This window comes from Diplotaxodon limnothrissa, linkage group LG10 (genome assembly GCF_057381915.1).
Source record: "Diplotaxodon limnothrissa isolate DT_005_m linkage group LG10, D_limnothrissa_male_GT1.1, whole genome shotgun sequence".
Taxonomy (NCBI): domain Eukaryota; kingdom Metazoa; phylum Chordata; class Actinopteri; order Cichliformes; family Cichlidae; genus Diplotaxodon; species Diplotaxodon limnothrissa.
The window spans coordinates 17034649-17057066 of NC_140605.1; the positions used below are offsets into that span (position 1 = coordinate 17034649).

At 42.6% G+C, this 22418-nt stretch overlaps 2 protein-coding genes and 1 pseudogene across 4 annotated transcripts; all 3 read right to left on the reverse strand.

The window, feature by feature from the left end:
* Positions 1–2155: 2155 nt before the first annotated feature.
* On the reverse strand, positions 2156–3711 carry LOC146624191 (U11/U12 small nuclear ribonucleoprotein 35 kDa protein pseudogene; annotated as a pseudogene).
* A 3446-nt stretch (positions 3712–7157) lies between these two features.
* On the reverse strand, positions 7158–21961 carry LOC146624192 (uncharacterized). Of its 3 annotated transcripts, XM_085364498.1 has the most exons (18): positions 21745–21961; positions 20953–21159; positions 20740–20850; positions 20406–20505; positions 19358–19425; positions 19188–19258; positions 19014–19096; positions 18817–18928; positions 18560–18700; positions 18245–18345; positions 17896–18061; positions 15525–15609; positions 14870–15434; positions 12115–12890; positions 11614–11918; positions 11412–11520; positions 11105–11243; positions 10831–11002 (listed from the first exon to the last, which is right to left on the reverse strand). In XM_085364498.1, exons 1-18 carry the CDS (start codon positions 21959–21961, stop codon positions 10831–10833), a joined length of 3528 nt encoding a protein of 1175 aa, XP_085220624.1. The 3 variants fall into 3 exon arrangements, with proteins under 3 accessions (XP_085220626.1, XP_085220624.1, XP_085220625.1); XM_085364499.1 differs by lacking the exons at positions 10831–11002; positions 11105–11243; positions 11412–11520; positions 11614–11918; positions 12115–12890 and adding exons at positions 13083–13254; positions 13357–13495; positions 13664–13772; positions 13866–14170 and having other exon boundaries at positions 14367–15434; XM_085364500.1 differs by lacking the exons at positions 10831–11002; positions 11105–11243; positions 11412–11520; positions 11614–11918; positions 12115–12890 and adding exons at positions 7158–7492; positions 7689–8419 and having other exon boundaries at positions 15215–15434.
* On the reverse strand, positions 8657–10826 carry LOC146624193 (uncharacterized; the record flags this gene model as incomplete). The annotated part of the gene is made up of 6 exons (XM_085364501.1): positions 8657–8828; positions 8931–9071; positions 9240–9346; positions 9440–9744; positions 9941–10404; positions 10747–10826. Coding segments are annotated over 6 exons (1269 nt in total), but the record flags the coding sequence as incomplete, so codon positions are not given.
* Positions 21962–22418: the final 457 nt, after the last annotated feature.

The window sequence follows — 22418 nt, forward strand, 5'->3', positions numbered from 1 at the left end:
ACTCTGTTGCTTGTGAAGCTCGCACACAAGAATTTCACTCACATGTGCTGTACCAATGTACCTGCACATGTGATGTGACAATAAAAGTGATTTGATTTGATTTGATTTGATTTAACTGGAATCACTCCAAAGTAGTGGGTTAAAAAAGGGGAACAAGAGTCAACAGTCTACATTTCACCCTTTTTAGGATTCCTCCTCTACCCGGACACACCTGCTAAGATGGAGACCACATCACGTGAGGCTTTCTGCTTCAGGCCTATCCCAGACCAAGATCCAGGCAAAGGTCAACAGACTTGGCTCACCCTAGAGAGTAAACTCATCATGTCTGTATAAAGATAAGACTCATTTATGATGGCACGCAAGGCTGTGGCTTTCTGTTCAGTGCATGTATGTGTCTTGGAAATGGTTTGGGCAGTGTGCTATGAGTGAGAAGGCAGAGATGGTAGAGATTATAAAGGTGATTTTGTGATTAAAGCTTAGATTAAAAAAAAACCCCTACACTGCCATTAAACTGAAAAACACTGTAATAAAGTATTTAATACCTCAAATAGAACATAAGAAAGACCATATAAGGTTAAATGTGAAAATGCTGTTATAGACACAGAGCATCTGGAGGAGTGATATTGTTTTCTCTGCTGTGCAGTGAAATTCCTGCCACTCTTACTCACAGACACAGGATTGGATTGCCCTCAGCAGTAATTATTTGTGTATGTGTTCCCGTGTCCTTCACACAGCTCTGCGACATCCAAAGCAAATGATTTATATTCATAAGAACATTTCATCTCATTTATGTATAAAGTATTATTCTCTCAAGATTAAAATGAAAAAAGCAAATAGTGTAATACATGTAGTATGATCAAGAAAGTAAGAAAGTTTATTTATGGAAAGTGTGATTACTGTTGATGAAATTCTGCCTTTAGCAAAGTTCTGATTACCCTTCAGCAGGCTGTAACACACAACAGGAATCTCACCATTCTCCTCCTGCATCCTCATGATAAACAGGAAGAGGAAACAGACGCGAGGACAGAGAAGTGAGAGGGAATGAGCAAGAAGGCAACCGTGATCACATGTCAGCAGCAGCAAAAAACGAACAGGAAACAGCCCAGATGCAGTCTCAGTATCAGAAAGACTTCCCTCCCCCATCCTCCTGCCACAGGAGGCGGACACCTGCTTTCCCGCAGCCTGACAACATTGGCATCAACCCTGCGTTCAGGTGAGAGCAGGTTTATCATCATCACAGTGTCCTTCATGTAGGGAGCAGCTACTCTGTGTCTGCGTGCTCTGATTCTTCTGATTCACAGGATCAACTTCAGCACGGTCCAAAGAGAGACTTACCCAGGCTGGCCCATCGTGAATGTCGGGTACGGTGGAAGGCAAAGACCAGCTAAGCATGACTTCTAAGCGGCAGTGGAAATCATCTTGCATGTTTGCATACATGCATGATTAATATTAAATGTCAAAGTCATATTTAACAAATGCTTGAAATTTGTCTTGTCCCAGCATGTATTCCCAATAATCATACAGTAATAAACACAAACCAGTGGAAAAAAGCCTCAGTTTTCAGTATGTTTGACGTATATGTGTTTGCACTAACTTCATTGTCTCTTCGTATAAATAACACTACAATTGACAGCTTACTACTCAGAACACACTTGGAAATAAAAGTCAGTTCTGCCTCTTGTTTTTTTCTGGTACATTAGAGAATTACCTTTTAATGAAATAAGAGATTCATTTCCCGTCATCTTTCATATTGATGACTTCAGAAATACTTGTGCACAGTTTAAGAATCCACCCAGTGACCCATAACCGAAAGCTGATTGACCTCACTGGGCAGGACCGAGGATCAGATGGCTGAGTAAGAGCTGAGTAAGCATTTGATTCAAATTCCTGAGTTGCATGTATATGGAAAAAGGAGTAAATGTGTTTGAATACTGAGTTTTCTTCCCTCAAGTATAAATCTTGCACAACACATCATTACCAACTCTGAAAACAGGGGTCACATGAGGCTACACTGGAAAACTACCCAACTTGGGAAATCTTAAACATGTTGCAACACTTTGACAAACAGTAACACCTTAGATTTCAAAACAATGACGAATTTTATTGTTTATGATATAATCTGATTTACTTTTTTTTTTTTAAAAGAAATGGGGCTGACAATGTGCTCTTAAACTTATGCTTTTTTAAAAACAAAACAAAACTGCAAACTCATTTTACATTGTGAGTCACATATAGCCTTTGACCTTGAGTGGGCCGGACCAGCGAAACTTCCCTTTCTGTCAGTGAAAAGAAGTTTAACTACACATTTAATCCCTGGAATATCTTAATATCAGAAAAAGAAATGCAGTTTTGTTTATCCCAGTTTATCTACATGATAAACAACATTCTGTAGTAAATGGGGAAAAAAGTCTGTTGGGACTTAAATTGCAAGAAATAAAATTTGAATTGTATATGTGGGGTAATAATATTTATGATAACTGTATAAAAGTACAGTTCCGATTTCCCAAAGCAATCCAATTGGACTCTTAAGCAGTGATTCTGGCTGCTGGCGCTCATGTTTGAAATGATGGATGTAAGTCTCATTTGGCTGGACACCACCCGTATTGTAATTTTTTCGCTAGAATAAAGACTTGTAAAAAAAAAAAACCCCCAACAAAACACAACAACCCTACTTTGTCATTCCTGAGACTTCCCTGAGAAGAACTGAATATGACAGCCACAGGCAGAGTCCTGATTACCATACAGTACAATCTGAGAATATCAGCATACAAAAAAGTAACCTTTCACACAAACAGTTATCCAAGTCACACACTCATTCACTGTCCTCCTTTGAAAGCTGAAGTGCTGAAGTGCAGCCACATGCTTCATCTCCGGTCCCGGTGCCTGCTCCTGTCTCCGTGCCTGCGGTCATCCCACTCTCGGCCTCTGTCCCGGTCATCTCTCCTTCCTCTGTTGCCCCACTCTGCTGTTCTGTGTCGGTCCCGATCGTCTCTGGCTCTCCCGCTTGGTCTGTCCCACTCCCTCCCTCCACCACCACCACCACCTCGTTCCTGCACCGGGTCTACCCCGAGATTGATGGGTTTACGGAAAGGCCTGTCCCTGCCGCCGAACCGCAGCTGTCCGGATTCCTTTTTCCCTCCAAGCCCGCCGCCGAGCCGCCGCGGCACCCATCCTTTAAGAGTCCTCTCTTGCTCAAAATCCACGAACACTTCATGCTGGTCGACCACCAGCTTGTTGGCGTCCCGGCGGGCCCGGACCATAGATCGCTCCTCTTTGTACTCAATGAAGGCATATCCTTTGGAGAAACCCGTGACAATGTCCCGGACCAGCCGGAGCCGCTGGATGTCTCCGTACTTAGAGAACACTTTGTGTAGTTTATCTTCGGTGGTCTGTGGGTTCAAGCGGGACACAAAAAGCGTGAGCAGTGGGTCTCCAACGACGCCTTTGTTGGGCTTGTACCGGGCACCCATGGCCCTCCAGACCGCTCGATCATGGGGTTCCACGTCTGTGCCGTCGATGCTACCAGCTTTCAGCGGGTCGTACACCTTCGCTATCGGACTCCAGTCAGCCATTTTAAACTAGAACGATGGCACAGGAGACTGGCGGGCTTTACAAACAGTTTTCAGGGCTAATATTTCTCTGCATTAGTCGCCAATTACGCGTTAAACCACACCAGTACCGCTGAATCTATTCACTCTTCCAAGTGCATCAACAAAAACATTCCATAATGAAACGGGGTCCAGTGTGTCACATTTTAAAGTCCCCCTACTCGCCCGACTAAGGATACTAGAGTTCCGCTGTGCTAAGATACTTAGACCAACTTAAAACTTAAATTAAAAATAGATAACGTAGATTAATTATAGCATCAGTCGACAAATTTGCAAGTATGAAGTAAGGTTAATTATTATTAATAATAAATAATACTTTTTATAAAAATAAAAAGTTTATAAATAAAACTTTTTATTCATTGCACAATACTGTCACTTTAAAAAAATTTTTTTATATATAATTACACCATAATCAATAGCATAGATAGTGACAGATTAAAGGCAATAGCATTGTTGTGTTATTAAGCCATTGGTCTAGCATGTGCAACCAGGACACCGATTCCTTGATTCTACAAATCATTCTTCCATAATTCTTTTTGACAGTGCTGGTGGAAAGTGCCTTAAAACCTTTACAGATGTTAGACTGAATCGGACATTGCTAGAAAAAATATTAGAGCCCAACCTGATTCCCTCACTGTGAGAGTCACAGCATCCTGTCAGTGTATGTACTCCCTGATTAATATGGCAAGGAATGACTTATTTGAATGCCGCTTTTTTCACATCTCTGTAGGTCAGTCTTTTTTAGCTACACCACAGAACTCTCAAATGTGCATTTATCTTGTACACAAAACCCTCACAGCTATACCATACCATCGACAGTCAGCTGTGGACACTCTCTTTCAGCATTTGGTTGCTGTGCACTACGTTTCATTTTGGAGTCATGAGGGACATGTCTCTATTTCTATGTCCAGGACTTTTTCCCTCCAAGCCCGCCGCCGAGCCGCCGCGGCACCCATCCTTTAAGAGTCCTCTCTTGCTCAAAATCCACGAACACTTCATGCTGGTCGACCACCAGCTTGTTAGCTGTCCCGACCACAGATCGCTCCTCTTTGTACTCAATGAAGGCATATCCTTTGGAGAAACCCGTGACAATGTCCCGGACCAGCCGGAGCCGCTGGATGTCTCCGTACTTAGAGAACACTTTGTGTAGTTTATATGAAGTAAGGTTTATTATTAATAATAAATAATACTTTTTATAAAAATAAAAAGTTTATAAATAAAACTTTTTATTCATTGCACAATACTGTCACTTTTTAAAAAAATAATAATAATTTTATATAATTACACCATAATCAATAGCATAGATAGTGACAGATTAAAGGCAATAGCATTGTTGTGTTATTAAGCCATTGGTCTAGCATGTGCAACCAGGACACCGATTCCTTGATTCTACAAATCATTCTTCCATAATTCTTTTTGACAGTGCTGGTGGAAAGTGCCTTAAAACTTTTACAGATGTTAGACTGAATCGGACATTGCTAGAAAAACTATTAGAGCCCAACCTGATTCCCTCACTGTGAGAGTCACAGCATCCTGTCAGTGTATGTACTCCCTGATTAATATGGCAAGGAATGACTTATTTGAATGCCGCTTTTTTCACATCTCTGTAGGTCAGTCTTTTTTAGCTACACCACAGAACTCTCAAATGTGCATTTATCTTGTACACAAAACCCTCACAGCTATACCATACCATCGACAGTCAGCTGTGGACACTCTCTTTCAGCATTTGGTTGCTGTGCACTACGTTTCATTTTGGAGTCATGAGGGACATGTCTCTATTTCTATGTCCAGGACCAAAATATGTTGGTTGTAACAAGCGGTTATTTGAGTTACTGTTGCCTAATAAAATGGGTGGTAAGTGTATAAAATTATCTAAAAAGACTGAATGTCAAATGCTATCCAAGTTACAGGTGCCTGAACACTCTTGGGACAATGCATTACAAAAACATTCTTTAATAAAACACTGAAACCACAACAGCTTCTGCTCCACGGTGAATAACTTCTTACAAAAATTGTGAACATGCTTCACTTCATTTTTCTGTACAGTTCCATCTGATACACATGGTACAGTATCAAAAGGGTTTGGAAAGGTGAAACAAATTCTTCTATGTAGTTTATTTAAAAAAGAACTTTTGCTGCGTAGATGCATCTAGTCTTGTTGTTCTAACAGCATAACAATTATACATAAAGGTTGAGAAGGTGTGCTCTTTAGCTCTGCTCCAGATTCATCATTTTCTGAAAGCCTTTACATATCCTCCACACTCCATTTATAGGCCGCTTCCTGCACAGCCTTTTTATCTGCCATCCTCTGGTAGCGTTTCTGTTCAAAACCATTTGACCTGCAAGACACAAATAAAATAACCCTATTAATTATGATACGACAAGCTAAAAGGCCAAAGACAATCCATTCAATTAGGCGCAAATTTAATATAGACGTGGAAAAAAATGATCACAATTTCTTTACCATTAATGTGCAAAATGACAAACTGATGTGTGTATTAAAAACATTCAATATTAAACTACAGTTCTGTCCTCAACAGTTTTCCTCTGTCACCGATGCACAAACTCTACCTGTCAACTCCGTCCCAGCGGTACCCCGGTGGAATATTGAACCGGTTTGGAGGTGGAGCAGGGCCTTTATATCGAGGTTTCTCTACAAAAAATCAAAACAAACATACAAATAAATAAAAATACAAACAGTAGCAAAAGCAAAACTGCTGCTATTTAAAAGCTTCTTACAAGGATTGACCTGGTGAAATAAAATAAAGTCATAAATAAAATAAAACATATGTAATGTTAAATATCTTGTGTTTTTGTGCCACGGTCCTTTTTACGCCTGCGCATTGCAGCCATAGGATCGCCTTCTCTTTCCTGTTCTCTCAACATGCGGTCAAGATCCTCAAGTGGCTTAAGGGCTTCGCGCAGCGCTTCCTTAAGTTTCTGGTGATGCATCTGGATCTGTGCCAACCTATACATACATTTTAACATAAACCATTGAACCACTTTTATAATTTTTTATGTGGATATAATCACATAAACTGTGATATTTGAAATGATCATGCACATTTACCCTTTTCCCCACTGAGCGTATTTCTCGTCTCTTGCCGCTTTTTCACCAGCTTTCTTTTTCTGTTCATTTCTCTCTGAATCCAGATCCCTCCTTTTGCCACTTTTGTCTCTGAAAATCGTCTGAGCCTTACGCGATTCATCTGGTCAAAGGGGATGAATGGGTAAGTATGTAGAAACTTCATTATTTAATTTTAGGACTAAATAAAATACGACAATATAGATGATAAGCTGAAATGAGATGCAAAGCTGTATGAAGCTCTTCAATCAATGGGTGTAAAAAAATCTTAAGAGAGAAAAGTTGATGAAACCTTCAAGTGGCTGATTGTGTTTTTCTCTGCGTCTGTTCTCCTTTTGCTCTTTCCTTAAAATGTCCACAGAAACCAGGCCTGCCTTTCCACCAGATAGCATCCTTTGGCCCTGGTTATAAAAAAAAAAAAGACAATTGAAAAATATAACATTTGAGTGAAATCGGATTTGACATTAATCTTTGTTCCAACACAGTCTGCTTACCTGTGACTGGCCTGGCCTACGAGGTGGTGACAAATCTCCATCCGAGTCCCTTCCACTCGGTGGCTGCCCCCTGGGTGGAGACTGGTCAGAGTCTGAGCCCCGTTTAGTTTTTGAGGGCCTCCTTGGGGGAGATTGGTCGGAGTCTGAGGCGTTTCCCTTCAGGGGCCTTTTCCTCGGGGGAGACGGATCCGAGTCTGAATCATGTCTATTCTGACCCTTCTTAGCCACCGCTGACCGATGAGGATCCGGTGAGCGTTTTTTACTTAACAAGGATGAGCTGAGCTTGCTTTTGTTGGAGGCTGAATCTGACAAAGACACAGTTAATTTGTTAATTTTCATTTTGTAATGCCTTTTGGACAAAAATTAAAGATTTATTATTAGATCAAGCTATGTCTTTAAAATAAATTTCAATTCAAAACTCATGTTAAATGGGTCTCTGCTTTTTACTTTTATTCATATGCCACACCAGATTCCACTTTACAATTTAAATGGATCACTGACCTTTACTTTGCATTTTTTCTGACTTTCCTGAACACTGTCTTGGTGGTGACAAGTCTGGGGAGTCATGGCGTCTTCTCCTGGGAGGAGAGACATCTGGAGAGTCGTGACGTCTTCTCTTGGGAGGAGAGACATCTGGAGAGTCATGACGTCTTCTCCTGGGAGGAGAGACATCAGGAGAGTCGTGACGTCTTCTCTTGGGAGGAGAGACATCTGGAGAGTTGTGATGTCTAGTCCTGGGAGGAGAGACATCTGGAGAGTCATGACGTCTTCTCCTGGGAGGAGAGACATCTGGAGAGTCGTGAGGTCTAGTCCTGTGAGGAGAGACATCAGGAGAGTCGTGACGTCTTCTCCTGGGAGGAGAGACATCTGGAGAGTCGTGAGGTCTAGTCCTGTGAGGAGAGACATCTGGAGAGTCATGACGTCTTCTCTTGGGAGGAGAGACAACAGGAGAGTCGTGACGTCTTCTCTTGGGAGGAGAGACATCTGGAGAGTCATGAGGTCTAGTCCTGGGAGGAGAGACATCTGGAGAGTCGTGAGGTCTAGTCCTGGGAGGAGAGACATCTGGAGAGTCGTGAGGTCTAGTCCTGGGAGGAGAGACATCTGGAGAGTCATGACGTCTTCTCCTGGGAGGAGAGACATCTGGAGAGTCGTGAGGTCTAGTCCTGGGAGGAGAGACATCAGGAGAGTCATGACGTCTTCTCCTGGGAGGAGAGACATCTGGAGAGTCGTGAGGTCTAGTCCTGGGAGGAGAGACATCTGGAGAGTCATGACGTCTTCTCCTGGGAGGAGAGACATCTGGAGAGTCGTGAGGTCTAGTCCTGGGAGGAGAGACATCAGGAGAGTCGTGACGTCTTGTCCTGTGAGGAGAGACATCCGGAGAGTACTTCCGACTTCTCTTTGGTGGAGAGATGTCTGGAGAGTCATGCCGGGTCTTTTTGACAGGAGAATCCTGTCCTCTTCTCTTTGAGTTAAATATCTTGTGTTTTTGTGCCACGGTCCTTTTTACGCCTGCGCATTGCAGCCATAGGATCGCCTTCTCTTTCCTGTTCTCTCAACATGCGGTCAAGATCCTCAAGTGGCTTAAGGGCTTCGCGCAGCGCTTCCTTAAGTTTCTGGTGATGCATCTGGATCTGTGCCAACCTATACATACATTTTAACATAAACCATTGAACCACTTTTATAATTTTTTATGTGGATATAATCACATAAACTGTGATATTTGAAATGATCATGCACATTTACCCTTTTCCCCACTGAGCGTATCTCTCGTCTCTTGCCGCTTTTTCACCAGCTTTCTTTTTCTGTTCATTTCTCTCTGAATCCAGATCCCTCCTTTTGCCACTTTTGTCTCTGAAAATCGTCTGAGCCTTACGCGATTCATCTGGTCAAAGGGGATGAATGGGTAAGTATGTAGAAACTTCATTATTTAATTTTAGGACTAAATAAAATACGACAATATAGATGATAAGCTGAAATGAGATGCAAAGCTGTATGAAGCTCTTCAATCAATGGGTGTAAAAAAATCTTAAGAGAGAAAAGTTGATGAAATCTTCAAGTGGCTGATTGTGTTTTTCTCTGCGTCTGTTCTCCTTTTGCTCTTTCCTTAAAATGTCCACAGAAACCAGGCCTGCCTTTCCACCAGATAGCATCCTTTGGCCCTGGTTATAAAAAAAAAAAAGACAATTGAAAAATATAACATTTGAGTGAAATCAGATTTGACATTAATCTTTGTTCCAACACAGTCTGCTTACCTGTGACTGGCCTGGCCTACGAGGTGGTGACAAATCTCCATCCGAGTCCCTTCCACTCGGTGGCTGCCCCCTGGGTGGAGACTGGTCAGAGTCTGAGCCCCGTTTAGTTTTTGAGGGCCTCCTTGGGGGAGATTGGTCGGAGTCTGAGGCGTTTCCCTTCAGGGGCCTTTTCCTCGGGGGAGACGGATCCGAGTCTGAATCATGTCTATTCTGACCCTTCTTAGCCACCGCTGACCGATGAGGATCCGGTGAGCGTTTTTTACTTAACAAGGATGAGCTGAGCTTGCTTTTGTTGGAGGCTGAATCTGACAAAGACACAGTTAATTTGTTAATTTTCATTTTGTAATGCCTTTTGGACAAAAATTAAAGATTTATTATTAGATCAAGCTATGGCTTTAAAATAAATTTCAATTCAAAACTCATGTTAAATGGGTCTCTGCTTTTTACTTTTATTCATATGCCACACCAGATTCCACTTTACAATTTAAATGGATCACTCACCTTTACTTTGCATTTTTTCTGACTTTCCTGAACACTGTCTTGGTGGTGACAAGTCTGGGGAGTCATGGCGTCTTCTCCTGGGAGGAGAGACATCTGGAGAGTCGTGACGTCTTCTCTTGGGAGGAGAGACATCTGGAGAGTCATGACGTCTTCTCCTGGGAGGAGAGACATCAGGAGAGTCGTGACGTCTTCTCTTGGGAGGAGAGACATCTGGAGAGTTGTGATGTCTAGTCCTGGGAGGAGAGACATCTGGAGAGTCATGACGTCTTCTCCTGGGAGGAGAGACATCTGGAGAGTCGTGAGGTCTAGTCCTGTGAGGAGAGACATCAGGAGAGTCGTGACGTCTTCTCCTGGGAGGAGAGACATCTGGAGAGTCGTGAGGTCTAGTCCTGTGAGGAGAGACATCTGGAGAGTCATGACGTCTTCTCTTGGGAGGAGAGACAACAGGAGAGTCGTGACGTCTTCTCTTGGGAGGAGAGACATCTGGAGAGTCATGAGGTCTAGTCCTGGGAGGAGAGACATCTGGAGAGTCATGACGTCTTCTCCTGGGAGGAGAGACATCTGGAGAGTCGTGAGGTCTAGTCCTGGGAGGAGAGACATCTGGAGAGTCATGACGTCTTCTCCTGGGAGGAGAGACATCTGGAGAGTCGTGAGGTCTAGTCCTGGGAGGAGAGACATCTGGAGAGTCATGACGTCTTCTCCTGGGAGGAGAGACATCTGGAGAGTCGTGAGGTCTAGTCCTGGGAGGAGAGACATCAGGAGAGTCGTGACGTCTTGTCCTGTGAGGAGAGACATTCAGAGAGTACTTCCGACTTCTCTTTGGTGGAGAGATGTCTGGAGAGTCATGCCGGGTCTTTTTGACAGGAGAATCCTGTCCTCTTCTCTTTGAGTTAAATATCTTGTGTTTTTGTGCCACGGTCCTTTTTACGCCTGCGCATTGCAGCCATAGGATCGCCTTCTCTTTCCTGTTCTCTCAACATGCGGTCAAGATCCTCAAGTGGCTTAAGGGCTTCGCGCAGCGCTTCCTTAAGTTTCTGGTGATGCATCTGGATCTGTGCCAACCTATACATACATTTTAACATAAACCATTGAACCACTTTTATAATTTTTTATGTGGATATAATCACATAAACTGTGATATTTGAAATGATCATGCACATTTACCCTTTTCCCCACTGAGCGTATTTCTCGTCTGTTGCCGCTTTTTCACCAGCTTTCTTTTTCTGTTCATTTCTCTCTGAATCCAGATCCCTCCTTTTGCCACTTTTGTCTCTGAAAATCGTCTGAGCCTTACGCGATTCATCTGGTCAAAGGGGATGAATGGGTAAGTATGTAGAAACTTCATTATTTAATTTTAGGACTAAATAAAATACGACAATATAGATGATAAGCTGAAATGAGATGCAAAGCTGTATGAAGCTCTTCAATCAATGGGTGTAAAAAAATCTTAAGAGAGAAAAGTTGATGAAACCTTCAAGTGGCTGATTGTGTTTTTCTCTGCGTCTGTTCTCCTTTTGCTCTTTCCTTAAAATGTCCACAGAAACCAGGCCTGCCTTTCCACCAGATAGCATCCTTTGGCCCTGGTTATAAAAAAAAAAAAGACAATTGAAAAATATAACATTTGAGTGAAATCGGATTTGACATTAATCTTTGTTCCAACACAGTCTGCTTACCTGTGACTGGCCTGGCCTACGAGGTGGTGACAAATCTCCATCCGAGTCCCTTCCACTCGGTGGCTGCCCCCTGGGTGGAGACTGGTCAGAGTCTGAGCCCCGTTTAGTTTTTGAGGGCCTCCTTGGGGGAGATTGGTCGGAGTCTGAGGCGTTTCCCTTCAGGGGCCTTTTCCTCGGGGGAGACGGATCCGAGTCTGAATCATGTCTATTCTGACCCTTCTTAGCCACCGCTGACCGATGAGGATCCGGTGAGCGTTTTTTACTTAACAAGGATGAGCTGAGCTTGCTTTTGTTGGAGGCTGAATCTGACAAAGACACAGTTAATTTGTTAATTTTCATTTTGTAATGCCTTTTGGACAAAAATTAAAGATTTATTATTAGATCAAGCTATGTCTTTAAAATAAATTTCAATTCAAAACTCATGTTAAATGGGTCTCTGCTTTTTACTTTTATTCATATGCCACACCAGATTCCACTTTACAATTTAAATGGATCACTGACCTTTACTTTGCATTTTTTCTGACTTTCCTGAACACTGTCTTGGTGGTGACAAGTCTGGGGAGTCATGGCGTCTTCTCCTGGGAGGAGAGACATCTGGAGAGTCGTGACGTCTTCTCTTGGGAGGAGAGACATCTGGAGAGTCATGACGTCTTCTCCTGGGAGGAGAGACATCAGGAGAGTCGTGACGTCTTCTCTTGGGAGGAGAGACATCTGGAGAGTTGTGATGTCTAGTCCTGGGAGGAGAGACATCTGGAGAGTCATGACGTCTTCTCCTGGGAGGAGAGACATCTGGAGAGTCGTGAGGTCTAGTCCTGTGAGGAGAGACATCAGGAGAGTCGTGACGTCTTCTCCTGGGAGGAGAGACATCTGGAGAGTCGTGAGGTCTAGTCCTGTGAGGAGAGACATCTGGAGAGTCATGACGTCTTCTCTTGGGAGGAGAGACAACAGGAGAGTCGTGACGTCTTCTCTTGGGAGGAGAGACATCTGGAGAGTCATGAGGTCTAGTCCTGGGAGGAGAGACATCTGGAGAGTCATGACGTCTTCTCCTGGGAGGAGAGACATCTGGAGAGTCGTGAGGTCTAGTCCTGGGAGGAGAGACATCTGGAGAGTCATGACGTCTTCTCCTGGGAGGAGAGACATCTGGAGAGTCGTGAGGTCTAGTCCTGGGAGGAGAGACATCAGGAGAGTCATGACGTCTTCTCCTGGGAGGAGAGACATCTGGAGAGTCGTGAGGTCTAGTCCTGGGAGGAGAGACATCTGGAGAGTCATGACGTCTTCTCCTGGGAGGAGAGACATCTGGAGAGTCGTGAGGTCTAGTCCTGGGAGGAGAGACATCAGGAGAGTCGTGACGTCTTGTCCTGTGAGGAGAGACATCCGGAGAGTACTTCCGACTTCTCTTTGGTGGAGAGATGTCTGGAGAGTCATGCCGGGTCTTTTTGACAGGAGAATCCTGTCCTCTTCTCTTTGAGTTAAATATCTTGTGTTTTTGTGCCACGGTCCTTTTTACGCCTGCGCATTGCAGCCATAGGATCGCCTTCTCTTTCCTGTTCTCTCAACATGCGGTCAAGATCCTCAAGTGGCTTAAGGGCTTCGCGCAGCGCTTCCTTAAGTTTCTGGTGATGCATCTGGATCTGTGCCAACCTATACATACATTTTAACATAAACCATTGAACCACTTTTATAATTTTTTATGTGGATATAATCACATAAACTGTGATATTTGAAATGATCATGCACATTTACCGTTTTCCCCACTGAGCGTATTTCTCGTCTCTTGCCGCTTTTTCACCAGCTTTCTTTTTCTGTTCATTTCTCTCTGAATCCAGATCCCTCCTTTTGCCACTTTTGTCTCTGAAAATCGTCTGAGCCTTACGCGATTCATCTGGTCAAAGGGGATGAATGGGTAAGTATGTAGAAACTTCATTATTTAATTTTAGGACTAAATAAAATACGACAATATAGATGATAAGCTGAAATGAGATGCAAAGCTGTATGAAGCTCTTCAATCAATGGGTGTAAAAAAATCTTAAGAGAGAAAAGTTGATGAAACCTTCAAGTGGCTGATTGTGTTTTTCTCTGCGTCTGTTCTCCTTTTGCTCTTTCCTTAAAATGTCCACAGAAACCAGGCCTGCCTTTCCACCAGATAGCATCCTTTGGCCCTGGTTATAAAAAAAAAAAAGACAATTGAAAAATATAACATTTGAGTGAAATCGGATTTGACATTAATCTTTGTTCCAACACAGTCTGCTTACCTGTGACTGGCCTGGCCTACGAGGTGGTGACAAATCTCCATCCGAGTCCCTTCCACTCGGTGGCTGCCCCCTGGGTGGAGACTGGTCAGAGTCTGAGCCCCGTTTAGTTTTTGAGGGCCTCCTTGGGGGAGATTGGTCGGAGTCTGAGGCGTTTCCCTTCAGGGGCCTTTTCCTCGGGGGAGACGGATCCGAGTCTGAATCATGTCTATTCTGACCCTTCTTAGCCACCGCTGACCGATGAGGATCCGGTGAGCGTTTTTTACTTAACAAGGATGAGCTGAGCTTGCTTTTGTTGGAGGCTGAATCTGACAAAGACACAGTTAATTTGTTAATTTTCATTTTGTAATGCCTTTTGGACAAAAATTAAAGATTTATTATTAGATCAAGCTATGTCTTTAAAATAAATTTCAATTCAAAACTCATGTTAAATGGGTCTCTGCTTTTTACTTTTATTCATATGCCACACCAGATTCCACTTTACAATTTAAATGGATCACTGACCTTTACTTTGCATTTTTTCTGACTTTCCTGAACACTGTCTTGGTGGTGACAAGTCTGGGGAGTCATGGCGTCTTCTCCTGGGAGGAGAGACATCTGGAGAGTCGTGACGTCTTCTCTTGGGAGGAGAGACATCTGGAGAGTCATGACGTCTTCTCCTGGGAGGAGAGACATCAGGAGAGTCGTGACGTCTTCTCTTGGGAGGAGAGACATCTGGAGAGTTGTGATGTCTAGTCCTGGGAGGAGAGACATCTGGAGAGTCATGACGTCTTCTCCTGGGAGGAGAGACATCTGGAGAGTCGTGAGGTCTAGTCCTGTGAGGAGAGACATCAGGAGAGTCGTGACGTCTTCTCCTGGGAGGAGAGACATCTGGAGAGTCGTGAGGTCTAGTCCTGTGAGGAGAGACATCTGGAGAGTCATGACGTCTTCTCTTGGGAGGAGAGACAACAGGAGAGTCGTGACGTCTTCTCTTGGGAGGAGAGACATCTGGAGAGTCATGAGGTCTAGTCCTGGGAGGAGAGACATCTGGAGAGTCATGACGTCTTCTCCTGGGAGGAGAGACATCTGGAGAGTCGTGAGGTCTAGTCCTGGGAGGAGAGACATCTGGAGAGTCATGACGTCTTCTCCTGGGAGGAGAGACATCTGGAGAGTCGTGAGGTCTAGTCCTGGGAGGAGAGACATCAGGAGAGTCATGACGTCTTCTCCTGGGAGGAGAGACATCTGGAGAGTCGTGAGGTCTAGTCCTGGGAGGAGAGACATCTGGAGAGTCATGACGTCTTCTCCTGGGAGGAGAGACATCTGGAGAGTCGTGAGGTCTAGTCCTGGGAGGAGAGACATCAGGAGAGTCGTGACGTCTTGTCCTGTGAGGAGAGACATCCGGAGAGTACTTCCGACTTCTCTTTGGTGGAGAGATGTCTGGAGAGTCATGCCGGGTCTTTTTGACAGGAGAATCCTGTCCTCTTCTCTTTGAAGACAACTCGGGTGAGTCATGTAGACCTCTGCTTAATGAGCCAGCCTCTGTATTTTGATGTTCTTTTCCATTTCCTTCCTCTGTGTCATCATTTTGATCCACTTTTAGGAGAGGAAGTAAAACTATAGTAAACAACAGTCTTAACTTAATATTGCACAAATCCCCCCCTACTTCTGTGACTTCTTATTTACCTCCAATTGCTTTCCATCTGTTGCTGGTCCTAAAAACTTCCATCTGTTTCACTTCCTCAGGTCGATCATCAATCACCTCAGCAATCTGAACAGTTAACAAGAGATTAAGTTTTAAAACAGAACTTGTTGACATAACAAAATTACCCAAACTATAAGCATACCCATTTAATACAATAGATTAGATTTCAGCATTAAGTAAATGGCCTGTATTTGTATAGCGCTTTACTTAGTCCCTAAGGACCCCAAAGCACTTTACACGTTCAGTCATCCACCCATTCACACACACTGGTGATGGCAAGCTAAATTGTAGCCACAGCCGCCCTGAGGCGCACTGACAGAGGCGAGGCTGCCGGTGTTCCAGATCTACTGGCGTTTAGATCAACTGGCGTTAGTCGAACAGATGTGTGGCAGACTTCCGTTTCAGGAGCTGCTACCTACAGACTAGCAAAAAAACGCCAAATGTGTCATCTGTGACACTTGTGAGGTTATCTCAAACACACTCCGTCAGTCTTGATGCTGTTGAACAACAAAATGTTTAAAAATGTGGCGAGTTTACCTAGGGTTATCCTCATGCGCGACGCGATCGCGAAAACAGCAAACAATTAACACCATGCCGATGTTGTTCACAGGACAACAAGAGTAAACGATCGGGAGACTCTTGTTGTCGTTATCGTTCCCCTCACACGGTTTGTTTCTCCGAATTCAGCGTTTTTGCTTCACAACTAAAGCGAGCAGTTTACTTTGTGTGCACTAACATGGACTCGAGTCAACCAGTGCCACCACTGGCCAAGTGCCACAGCCTACAGCCAGATCAACTTGTGACACACATCTGCAGCACGTCTGAATTCGTTTCATGCACAAACATTTTAGAGTTGGTTGTTATATACAGTCTGTATAAGTGTGGTTAATCTAATAAACATTTGTAAGGAGATGGCAGTTACTGTGAATGTACAGCAGTTACACAGTGATTAGTAATAAACAGTCAGACAATGACCCTGACTTTCTCATTCAGTCTTGTAGATTGAATGCACCTTCTGTGGAAAGTGGTACCACACAGTGTGTGTGGACTTCCCCTGTGCAGAAGGCGACTACAAATGTTGTGCATGTTAAATAAACAGAAAAAAGTGATCCCTGTTGTCTTTGCTTACTGATTGTTTTCAGTGTTGACAAGCCACATTGCTGCCATTGCATCTTTCAACATGTTTGTGGGTAGATTTGGATGTACCAGGGGTAAGTGCAGCCACTCAGCCTCTACTCAATGTCATCATAGCAAGTTAATCTAGTAGTGGGCTATGGTATTTGGCCACAGGTGGCAGCAGTGGACTGACCTCCATTTGAAACTGCTCCAGCTGCTGTGTGATAGTGGATCTGCTACAAATTGAAGATCATATGGAAGTTTTGGAAATTAACCCTTGTATTATGTTGAAAAACAAAAAAGTGACATTGATTTTGTTGCGGGTCATTTTGACCCATACTGTGTAAATCCACTCAGAATTGTCAAGAAACTGCAATAAAACAATAGCACCTTTATTTTCCATCAGATAAACATGTAGAACACAGACATACAACAGTGACTTTCCATAACTATTTTAGGAACAATTTGGTTTTTCGTTCTTACAAACACGTATTTTGAACTTGCCCAACGTTCTCAGTTTTTCAATGCTCAACATTTTCGATTTTGTCCACATGATGGACAGAATGTAACTGTGTGCTTTCTGCAGATGTACTTCTTGTATTTCTCACAAAAAGTGCTTGTTTTCAAACAGGAATCTTCCTAACTAAGATTTAAAACAAAAGATTTCTACGTCTCCTCCAGTCTCACAAACAGAACCAATCGACACACCTGAGTCACTGACTTTCTTATATCCACTCACTCTCACTGGCTCTGTTTATTACTAATCACTGTGTAACTGCTGTAAATTCACAGTAACTGCCATCTCCTTACAAATCTTCATTGGATTAACCACACTTATACAGACTGTATATAACTACCAACTCTCCAGCCATGTTGATGGATTGCCTATATTGGCTGGAAATATTAATTTCCAGAGAAAGGACACAGACAGACGATGCTTACAGGATGTGATGTGACAACACTAATGAAATATTGACGTGTCATATTTGTCCAAGGCGTATTTCATTGTTATGGAAAAAGAGAATATTAAAATCATGATGACCAATTGGAGCAGTGATTTCTATGACTTTGTGTATATAATTTGGAATTTTGTACAAATGTAGGCCAATAAGGAATATATGATATCATTTCATTCTTTTCAAACAGACACAATTGAAAGGTACAAATGTATTTTGCATGAAACACTGGGTTTAACAAAAACAACAACATTATCAGTACCCTCAGGTGAGGAAGTACCTTGTTCATGTGTGGTGGCAGCTGGGGACCTATGAAGCCAACACTGTTGTGAGGCATGGTGGCGATGGTGCCTGGGCTCACCACCGGCTGGGGAGATGCCTGACCAGATATGCCAGCGTTATGGTTCAAGTGGCTGTAGTCCCCAGTTTTTCCCACATCTGTGCACCTGATGACATGGAAAAAAGAATATTAACCATGACAAAGCATCAACATTATAACATTAGGTTATAATAATACATTTTCTACAAGAAAAGTGAGAATAAACATGTCTACATTATTAAATAATGATGGGAAAAGTTCTACTGAAGGAATAAGCCTAGAATGTTTAAAAATACCGATGTTTACTCACTTGATGTAGAAGAGGACATAGGCCTGCTGGTTGAGAACAGTGCTAATGTCACTGACTGACACGGACGAGTCATTCATCTGAAACCACTGCTCATTGCTGGCCTGTGAGACAGAATGAGAGAGATGTGACACAGCAGATTCAGTTTCTGAATTGAATTTGAGCTAAAAAGAAGAATCTTATGGTTATATAGGGGTCTTTTTTTTCTTTCTTTCAATGCATACAAAGTAGTTTTCTGCTGAAATGTGTTGTTTATGGTGTTTGTTTGTTTGTACTACGCAACAGCAGCATTCAAACAGATTCGGGCACAGCCAGTACCTTAATATAGCAGAAATAGTGTCCAGTATGACAACTCAATCCAGAGTGAACCAGCACAGCATACAGCCTGTAGAGCTGGGGCTCCCCGTGGGACTGCGACATGAAGGGCCGCAGATCCAGATGCTCCAAATACTTCACATCCTGATGACCACCAAACAAAAAAATTCAAACATTACATGCAAATATCCTGTTTTATAATAAAACAAAGCATCTGTCATGTATCTTTATGACTTAAGCAGACACTATTGGCCATTTGCCTTTGTGATTTTGCCTCCACTGAAGTCTGCAAAGCGTTTGAGTGAGATGGTGAGCACATTGGCGCTGCGATGGATTGTAAATCTTTTTGAGGCCGTTACCATTTTGTTGCACCTGAAGGAAACAAACATTCAGCTTGTTGACAAAAATCACACCTAAACACTAAAACTCATCATGGTTTGGCATCTCTTTGACTTACTTGATGCATTTATAAGCATTTTCACCACCCAGCTGTTCTGGCTTGACAAACTGCTCCAGAGCTTTGGAGACATTTGGAGCAGTCTATATGAACAGAGAGAGAGAGGAAAAACCTCACACTCCATAATGCAGAGAATACATAGTAGCAACGTCACTTTGAATGTTGTCCAATTACCTTAATTTCCAGAGTGACATCCAGAAAAGGGTCAAATGTATCTGAGACAGCTTTGCAGTTTAAACATTTAACTGAAACAGAAATCAGTGCTATGAGTATCACACAAGCTGTAAGACATAAAAAGACAAATAAAAGAAAAATAAATCAAACCTTAAAAAACAGTGACTTACCTCTGGATCTTAGGTACCCGCCAAACACTTGATGGATGAAAGAGGTTGCCTGCGTTTGCCTGTCCAATCTATAATAAAAAGATAAAGCACAAAAGTTAACTAATAAGGACAGTGCAACAATTAACTGACTGACCATTTATTTTTTAGCATTTTGGAACCAGACAATCACTTTACAGTATTCAAGTAGCAGAAAAGACAATAGGAGGAATTGGAGCACGATTAATTACTTAAGAGGCCATCTGCTGCTACACGGGAAGAATTGATTTGATGAGAATTGACACTTTAGGTTCTTAAAAAAATAAATGAATTAATAAATTATTTTTAGGAGTCTAACAAGAAGCACAACACTCAGCCCAGTGCATCTGTTAAACGTGTAGTTTTGGTTAAATGTGCACATAGACTTCGAAGCTCTATAGTAACACATAGAAAAACCTGGATTTTCTGAATTTTGCTGCTGCAATAATAGCACTAATGCCATTAGGGTGAATAAGAGATGACCTGAGGGGTTGAGTGCTCCTGCTCACACTGCTTACCCTGTTGCCTCAGAAGAAATCTATACTAGACACTAAGTCTGGCAGCTCTCTGCCATAATCCCAGACACCTGTTTTACTACACGTTTAAGCCGCTTCTGATCTTTTCAAGCCCTGTTACCAAAACAAGCTACCACACCCAGTGTAAGAATACTTTCTGTGTTGGAGCAGTCAAGTTCATTAAAAAACTTGATATAATAATGAGGTATTATATCAAGTGGCTTGCCTAGTATGTAAACTGAGGTGTCAGTCAGGCAAGAGACTGAGGAATCTGCATTTCTGAAAAATACTCTCAGCAATTGAAGCATTAATAGTTAAAAGGAACTAGTATAAACTGCACTTCCTGAAAAACAGGATAAAGGATTTATTTCATATTCTCCTACTGTCACGGTGTTACCTCTACGTAGCTAATTATGGATCTTACTACATAATAAAGTGCAAACACTGTCAAGCCCAAGTAAAAATATTTTTGTGTGTTTAACTTGTTTAGAATGCATGCAATGTAAAATGACACTCACTTGGTTCCAGGTAAGCAGGACCTTTGCATAGCATCCACTGTGCACCGCAGGAATTCATGAGCATCTTCCTGGCTTCCATAGCTGAAGTGGTTTGCAATCCCTGTGTGAGGGGAACGAGGAAAAACAGAACCAAAAAACAAAGCAGGAGGTGAATTATTGTAAAGGATACCACAGTTAAATGCAAGTTTACACTTATTTAAAAACAGAATTCAAAATCCCTCCAGATTATTTCCCTCCAAAATTACAAAAGGTAAACAGTCACACAGCGCCTCCTATCATTAAAATATAGGTAAACACTTTGCACAGAGCACAGCAACAACAGTCATCCACTTACACCCAAGCTCATTGAGTACACCAATGGGCTTAATGACATTCCCAGAGTTGGTAAAAACCTGAATGATGTGGTTTTGCATGGTACACATCATACAGAACCCTGGCTCATGACCTGCAGCAGAGACAGAGACAAAATACTGAGTGAGTAAGGAGTGATACAATGTGAGAATCAGCGCAGGACTGCGTAACACCACTGTTGGTGAAATAAACTTACATGTTTTGGAGTGCTCCCGCGTCAGCATGTAGTTTGCTAAAGGAGGGGTGTAGCTGAGACACTGCAGGGCTGAGTTGAGGAAGCAGGTGTTCCCCATGTTCTGGAGGCCTGCACCAATGAGGTGAACCTGGGCCCAATTTAGGCTGAGCCGATCTGGTGAGAACAGCACCTTCTGGGGCAAGTCAATTCCATCGCCACTGCTGATCACTGACACACAGAGCCACAATTATTACTAAAAATCTGTTTCAATACATTTTAAAAAGGAGATAATTTAATGCCACCTTACTTATACAACCACACACTGGCACATGGCAAAGTCATGTCAGGACATCACAGTAATAGCTACAACTATTAACAGTTATATAATGTGATTCTGGCCACTGTGAAAAACTCCTAAACAGCCTCAGGAAGAAAGATAGGACAATTTGCCTTCTCCTTTGTTTCTGCTAAACAAGTTGGGCTGCCGGTCTTTATATAAAAACAGCAATTGCATCACGAGCTGAAGTGACTGATCATGCAAAGCTGGATGCATTACATAACTGGATGAATGAACGGAGAAGGGAAGCAGCAACACAACACCCACAAAAGCAGTTGTCAAACTTGTGTGAAAGCAGAAGCAAAAAGATTAGCTGTACGTTACTAAAACCAATTCTGACAAATATGGGTAAATAATGGCTAAAAAGTGTGGTTCCATATTTGCTAAAACTGGTTGGAAAACTATTCTGTCTGACAATAAAAATCTTCAAACAGCTTAAAAAGACATTTTGAAAAAAAGCCAGGCTTTGCTCTGACCTTGGTCCTTGGGCTGGTCCTCAGAGGAGGGTGTACTCTGAGGACCAGCCCCTTGGTCCTTGGGCTGGTCCTCAGAGGAGGGTGTACTCTGAGGACCAGCCCCTTGGTCCTTGGGCTGGTCCTCAGAGGAGGGTGTACTGTTGTACACAGCAGCTCCAGGTCCGAGTCCGGCTGACTCGTAGTCAGACTTTTCTGAAGATCTGTCAACTATGGTCATTGTTCATAGCTGCATTAGGAACATAGACACATACGTTTATGAACTGAAAACAAAACAAAACAAAAAAAACAACAACAACTCATTGTTATTTTGGAAAAAGGGAAAGGGAAAGAAAACTTAAATACTACATCAATCCTACACTGGTTAGGTAGCAGTACAGTGAGTTTGGGCAACAACAACTAAATACAAAAGCCACATTAACAGATTATACCCAATTTCGCTGTGCAAAAAACTGCACAATGACAATAAAAAGCTCTAAGTCTCTTATAGCTTATAGTTAAATAACGCTATATTAAACACTGCCCTCATACCATCGCCTAAACTTTCAGCAAACAAGTATCAGAAATTGTGTTAGATTGGATGATTTGTTTACATTCAAAAACAGACTAGCATAAGTGAGAGCCAAATATTAGTTTTTGACCGTTTGTTTTTATTTGAATCATCTTGTCAGATTCCT

Excerpts from the sequence above, each read along its gene's own strand:
- LOC146624192 (XM_085364498.1), bottom strand. The coding sequence starts at position 21,961 with ATGACCATAGTTGACAGATCTTCAGAAAAGTCTGACTACGAGTCAGCC. Across the intron at positions 11,521-11,613 it reads GTAGGCCAGGCCAGTCACAG|GGCCAAAGGATGCTATCTGG; the intron begins GTAAGCAGACTG and ends TTTTATAACCAG. Across the intron at positions 11,244-11,411 it reads ACACAATCAGCCACTTGAAG|ATGAATCGCGTAAGGCTCAG; the intron begins GTTTCATCAACT and ends CCCTTTGACCAG.